The sequence below is a fragment of the Aythya fuligula genome, chromosome 2 (assembly GCF_009819795.1).
Source record: "Aythya fuligula isolate bAytFul2 chromosome 2, bAytFul2.pri, whole genome shotgun sequence".
Taxonomy (NCBI): Eukaryota; Metazoa; Chordata; class Aves; order Anseriformes; family Anatidae; genus Aythya; species Aythya fuligula.
The window spans coordinates 132,326,934-132,334,103 of record NC_045560.1 but is presented as its reverse complement, the minus strand read 5'-3'; the positions used below and the strand labels follow the sequence as shown (position 1 = coordinate 132,334,103).

The following is a 7,170-nucleotide window of genomic DNA, read 5'->3' as shown; positions in this document are numbered from 1 at the left end:
AGTATGCATAGATCCTAATCAAATGTCCTTAAGTCTGAAGAAATGCTTAAAGCTGGAACATCAGCTCAGTGTTACTCTGAGCCTGAGTAAACACACAGTGTTTACTGTGGGGGGGCGGACCTTAGTGGTGACTGGAGAAACTTTAGCAAGAACACCACTGGTTTGTTCCCACTAGGTAAAAAGTATGTGTTTTTTTTCTTATTATTTCCTAGTAGCTAAAACCCATAAAAAATCATAGATGAAATCAGTTTTCCAAAGATTACGAGCATGAAGTAAACATAATCTCTCCACCTGGACCACCGTATGCGTCTTTTTAATATAACTCAGTTACATCCTGTCAACATCTGGCTATTACCACATAATAATGACCTTATTTTACTTGACATATGGCAAGAACATGTTTTGTATCTTAGCAAATACGTAGGATAAGCTCTAGGCCTTACATAGTCAAAGCAGAACTTGGTGAAAAGTAGTGGTGGGAAACCATTCCTGTAGAAGGCTATACAGAGCATGGTGCACCCTGACCTCCTCTGCCTGAAATATAATGTAGATTCCTGGATTCAGCCAGCAATATCGATTGACACAAGCTGGAAGCAACAGCAGTTACCTCATGTGTCCACTTACAGTGAATTAAATGATACGAATAAACATTGTGGCCAATAAAGATCCAGTCTTAATGTTTGAATTCTGCTCATATTGTAGAATTAGCACTGTTTCTTCCATAGCTTTCCACCACATCAACATCTTGTTTTGTTTTAATTAGCACACAGAAGACAACACCTCAAGGATTCCAAACAAATGAGTATGCTGATGCCCAGCTTCAAGAGATTGTCAGAAAAATGCGGGAAAGGGCCACAGTCTATAAGGAAAAGCTGAAAGACCCTGTGCTGTCCTCCCCTGAAGGCAGTCCTACAGCTTGTAAGTGACTCTAGAATATATGAAATAGCTGTGTATCAGTTGAGTTTAAAGATGAATATTATTTTGTGGGAACAGAAAATGCTGTGATAACATTTTTTGGTAAGTATAGCAAACTTCATATGTTTACCCATTGAAATGAATCACTTTGTGCCCACTGGAGTCAAGCTACCTGTAATAGTTTACAGTAAGCCTGGTCCTTAGGTACAAAATCCCTTTAAACCCCATCACTGAAACATCTGTGGGGAAAATCTTATGCAATCAAGTCTAGAATCATGTCTGTCAAGCAGTTTTATATATTTTAAATTAAATACTAGATACCTTTATTCATTGGGATGAATCTGAAACATATGAGGAAACATATCTATCTTACAAGTAAATATAGGTCAATCTGAGATTAGATCTGTTGTGTAAAAGTAAATAAAATTTTAGCCATGGCAGCAAACTTCCAGACGCACTGAGGACTCTATGTATGTGTTTCAAGTAGAGCAAACTCATCTGAAATTCATTAAATATTGACTTTTGATAAAATATGAAACATCAAACAAATACAATGTTGTTACTCTTTATAGGAAAGTTTTACTTCATTTCTTTTTCACAAAGAATTGAGTGTGGTGATTTGATACTCTGCCATTTAGAGAAGCTGTTTAGTGTTTACCCATTTTTTAATAAAATAGAAAAAAAACAGAGCTTGACATCTTATAAACTGTACCAGCTAACAAAGGAATTCCATTTTTTTAATAATACTTTGCTCATTTACCTCTTTTGTCCTATTTGTATTTGAAAAAATCATTTCTCAAATTACCATAGTTCCATTTCATCAATTTGCTGCTAAGACTGTGTATCCTATTCAGAGGTAAAGCCACCAGAATTAATGAGACAAAAAGTTATCCAAGATAAAGATGGAAGAACAGGGATCAAAGGCTTTGTAAGCATATAAATGTAGAAAACCATAGGCTTCCCATTAGTTTCACCTACTGCATCTTGCATATCGGATCTTAGGTGAGGGGAGTGATCAGCCCATGGCACAGATATATTTTCTTATCTCCATCCTAACTATGCATTAGTTGCAACAATCATGTTAAGAGAAAAGCCCAGGTGAATTAATGAATGATGAATTATGAATTACCTTTTTTTTTTCTTGTCAGTGTTTTATGGCATTGGTTGTGGGCACCAAGGAAATACAGTAACATATATTGCACTCTTTAACATGAAGTGCCCTGTTTGTGATAGCAGGTGTGCATGATTATATCAGCGGTTATTTTATTCCAATCTGTTTTTTAATACACTCAATAGTGTAATGAATTGTAGCTTTAGTCACTCCCAAGTGATTTTAGAAGAGTTTTTAACACAATGAAGCTCTTGTATATGTTAATAGAGGGTGTAGTAATTAAACGACTGTTAAAAGGTCACTTGTTGTGATATTCTATTTTCACTAGCACCATCAAAAAAGAAGCCTCCACCCCCACCAAAAGATGAAAAAAAGGAAGAAAAGAAAGAGGAAGCAGAAGCAAAGCCAGAGGAGGATCACTACTGTGATATGCTCTGCTGTAAATTCAAAAAACCACCACTGAAAAAATACATGACCTATCTACAACTACCAGACAGCATAGACTCATACACAGGTAAATTAAAACTGTGCAATAGAATGGAGTAAAGGCATGCTGAAGTGACTCAGTAGTATATGATAACTACAAGTCACAGCAAGATCCACGTTCCTGTTTACAGTTCAGAGGGATACATAGATCCAACCCTCAAGAACTTACATTCCAAACAGGAAAAAGCCACGAAAACTGACAACAGTAGTAAGACTATGACAGTGTGATTTTAAGTGCCATGAAGCTGATATATAAAACAACCACAATTAAAACTGATGACTCTTGATTGAGAATTTTTCCCATTCATTAAAGCAAAATAATTATTCTGTCAGTTATACTATGCATCAACAAAACATTTTGAGCTTTATCAGATACGTTAAATTCTGTATGCTTTCATAAACTTTTCTTTTTCCCTTTTGCTTATTCATTGCGTGATTCCTATTTTCAACCTGTGTGACTTTTATGAGACTGTGTTACTGAAAAAGGGAGAATGAGAGGTTGCTCTGGGAAGAAAGGTTCCCAGAGGCCGCACTAGAATAAGTATATCTAAAAGAATGAAAAAATATTTTAATTTCATGCCTGGAAATTCATTATTTTGTCTTTCAGATCGACGTTACGTAGCATGGCTCATGCTTGTGACAGTGGCCTATAACTGGAATTGCTGGTTTATCCCCCTTCGCTTTGTCTTTCCATATCAAACCCCAAGTAATACAATATATTGGGTTGCCATAGACATCATCTGTGATATCTGCTACCTGTGTGACCTGCTGGTTTTCCAGCCCCGAGTGCAATTTTTAAAAGGTGGAGATATAATAGTAAGTGTTGGAAGTAGGATTTCCACAAATAGTGGGTATGTGTTTATAGAAATTGCTGATACACATTTCCTAATATGTCAAATCTACACAACATTTTATTTATCAAAGTATACCTATATTCTTCTTCATTGACCTACTATTATCCTGTTTTGGAAGAAGGAAACATAGCTATTGCCTACATTCTGGACAAGTGAATCCTACATACAAAAAAAATAAAAAGAGAAAAGCAGGTTAGAAAACAACAGATACAAGCAGCCAGAACAGGCTTAAAACTCTTTCTTACCAGGAGTAAATTGGTGCAGCTTCCCTGGAACCAGTGATTATATGACTATGTACTCATATGTGTATGTATGCATTTGTATGTTTGTGTGAAACTTTCCACTTTCCATTCACATTGTGCAGGAATCATAGTTGAAGACAGTGCACAATCTGCTACATATGGACAGTATATAAGCACTTTGTTACAGATTGTGAGGTTATAATTTTTTGCCTAAATCAGAACAAATCCCAGTAATTTCAAAATTTCAATTTTGAAATTTTCAAATTTCAATTTCAATTCTCAAAAACATTTTATTTTTGTGTGTGTGTTTTCCTTTGTTTGTTCTTTGTTAGTGGTGTTTTGTTGTTTGTTTTTTTTTGTTGTTGTTTGTTTTTTTGTTTGTTTGTTTTTGGGGGTTTTTTGTTTGTTTTTTTTCCTGGGGCTGTATATATATATACATATATATATATATAGCTGCAGCAAGGTGGGGGTTGGTCTATTCTCCCATGTGCCTGGTGACAGGATGAGGGGAAATGGGCTAAAGTTGCACCAGGGGTGTTTTAGGTTGGATATTAGGAAGAACTTCTTTACTGAGAGGGTTGTGAGGCATTGGAATGCGCTGCCCAGGGAAGCAGTGGCGTCACCATCCCTGGAGGTCTTTAAAAGACATTTAGATGTTGAACTTAGCAATATGGTTTAGTGGAGGACTTGTTAGCGTTAGGTCAGAGGTTGGACTCGATGATCTTGAGGTTTCTTCCAACCTAGATGAGTCTGTGATTCTGTGATATATATATATATAGTGTGTGTGTATATATATATACACATAATGTGCATATATATACAATTTTGCTTTTTGCTTCTGTTTTATGTTATATTTTTAGAGAATAGCATAAAATAAAACTGTAAGCAAGTGCCTGTAAAAAGGTAAAGACTTGCCCTTAACATATGAAAAGGACATATAGAACATGCCCTTTTCTTTAAAATCTTCCCTGCTTTTGACTCTTTAAGTTCTTAGAGAAGAAAACCTAATGTGAAAATAAATAAATAAATAAATAAAAGAGTTTAGATAACTTCAGCGTGACATTATTTTGCCCAACAGACTGAAAATTCAAAATTATATATCCTCAAATGTAATTTGGAACTAGCTTTAGTTCAGTGCTTTTATGTAGAATTTTACACATCCAAGATATTACTAATACCTTTACAGAGGAATCTCAGATAGAACTGTGTAAATATAGTTTGGATAGATATTAAATGCAGTGCAGTGTAATGTATTTTTCTATGCCTAGCCAGTCAAAAAAAAAAAAAAAAAAAAAAAAAAAACGGTAATCTTGCTGAAATCCTAGAAAACTCAAGTTTTATGAACAAGGTTAAAAATTTAATGTAGGAAGCTTACCTTTTATTTCCCTTGAAACTGTTTGTACAATTCAAAGATTTTAGTGGGTGAAGAAATCATCTACCACCTGATCTCTTGCACTGAGTTTAATGCTTAAAATGATAATAGTGAAAGTCCTTAAGATTTTAAGGCTATTTTTAAAGTGTTCCTGCTATAAATTCAGTAAGTATAATAATAGATGCATTTCTTTAGATACTTGTGATTAGCCTTTCTTATTAAGGTTCTAGCATCAGTTCCTATGGAGAGCAATTTAAAAATAAATAGCTAATCATTACTAATGAATGCAGCGTTGATTATTATAATGCTAATAATGTTAGCAAGTTAATGCCAGCTTTCAATGAGTTAGTTTTGTACAGCACCACCAGAAACATTCTGTTGGAACCATTAAAGTCAAAAGGAGCATTTGGCCCCCAAATTGAAGGGTGTTAGGTCAAGGATCAGCCAGTACCAAGACCTCGAGAGGGAAGGTTTGTGTGAAAATATAGCATATTTTGTTAGATCAATAGCCAGACTTGGATAAAAAAACAGATAAACCCTGGACCTGATTTTTTCAAGCAGGTCTAATAAAATATGGTCTAAGGTAAATTGGTCTAATAAAAATACTACTTCTTCCTCCAGATACTTCACCATTCATACTTTTAAACCACTGTTAATATAAATGGTATCATCCTTATTATCAGAAGAGTATTACTACTGTAGAATAGCAGAGCTCATTCTTTGCATGCTGTTCTTGACTATCCCTTTTTCTCCTTTCATCCTCACTGTAGTCAGACAAAGTGGAAATGAAGAAATTCTACCACAGCTCTATGAAGTTTCGGGTAAGTAGGTCCTGTATTACTAGTGTCATACTGTAGCTTCTAAAACATAATAATTATAAATGCAATTCTAAATAATACTAAATAATAATAATTGAAAAAAAAAATAATAAAATTCTGATTTTGGATGAATTTGTGCAAGGTCATCCCCATACAAACTGAAAGACAACAGCATAGTTTGCCAGGGGTTCATTAGACACAATTAAAAGTTTTAACCAGATGATAACTCTATTCAGTGAACTCTGTGAAGTACCTAATGTTAGTGAATATGCCATTGCTCACATAAGCAAATAAAAACTTGAAGCAACGTTTTTGATGCCCATAGTGCTTTCTAAAATCAAAAGAAAAAGTTTAGAATTTTTTTAGAATAATTGTGTTTTTTGTTCTTTGGTTTGTTTTTTTTTTTTTTTTTTTCCCAAAATATTGGATTTACCAGCAGAGGGAAGGTAGTCTGTTGAATTCCTGATACACATGCAGTTCTGTGACACTGAGCCTGCATCTCTGAAAATACATTTTTTGCTCTCTCTTCTGTATATACTTTTGCACCTGTCTTGTTTCAGAGCTAAAATTTGTCTCAGTGATTGGTAGATTGCACTATCTATATGCCTGAAGGTAAGCTATCCAAAAGTGCTTTCAGGATATAAAGCCCAAATAAACACTTTACAGCAAAATTAGCAGAAGGGAGTCAAACTAAACTCAAATGAATTAAATGGATATGTACAGTTTTATTTTAGGTTCACTCTTGAAATATGTTTAGTGCTCTTGATTTCTACGGAAACCAATGGAAGCTGAGTGTTCTCACTACATGCAAGATGTAGACATAAACTGGGAATTAGTCAAATGATTAAGTACCAATTAACAGTTACTGGTATTAAAGCACTTCTGACTAATCTTTGCCTCCTCTTAGACATGTGTCTGAGAGAGGGAGAGAAGCCATAGAAGGCTGTTTGTCCTCAATCAAGCTTTTGGCTTGGTTTCCTTTTTTTTTCACAGAGTTCTGGTATTAACTGTATCTTCCTTGCATGGAATTAAAGGGCAGTGTTGCTGCCAATGTGAGTTGCATCTCTCAGGGCAGAGACATTTCTGATTACAGTGAGATGAAGCCCACAGTTCCATATTTCTCTCGTATTCCCAAATGTTATCAGTAACAGAGGAAAGCAACTCAAGACACAAATCTTTAGGCAAAGCCAAGTTTCCCACAGCATTCCTTCTTTGCACACTGTTAGTGGAAAGAATAGAGTAAGCAGATAAGTTATCATACAATTGTTGATATGGGAAGTAGAAGCATCCAAATATAACAATAACCAACATCTATACATATATATTTTTAAGTTCCTATGATTCTATGATGAATCTTTTGTATGAAACACAT

General features: G+C 34.7%; 1 protein-coding gene across 1 annotated transcript in view; it reads left to right on the top strand.

The window, feature by feature from the left end:
• The first annotated feature begins 267 nt into the window (after window positions 1-267).
• CNGB3 (cyclic nucleotide gated channel subunit beta 3) overlaps window positions 268-7,170 on the top strand; it is a 32,160-nt gene continuing 25,257 nt past the window's right edge. Inside the window, exons 1-5 of the mRNA XM_032181143.1 lie at window positions 268-272; window positions 764-906; window positions 2,355-2,540; window positions 3,120-3,332; window positions 5,755-5,801. Coding sequence (XP_032037034.1) covers window positions 268-272; window positions 764-906; window positions 2,355-2,540; window positions 3,120-3,332; window positions 5,755-5,801 — 594 coding nt within the window. The remainder of the gene's footprint in view (window positions 273-763; window positions 907-2,354; window positions 2,541-3,119; window positions 3,333-5,754; window positions 5,802-7,170) is intronic.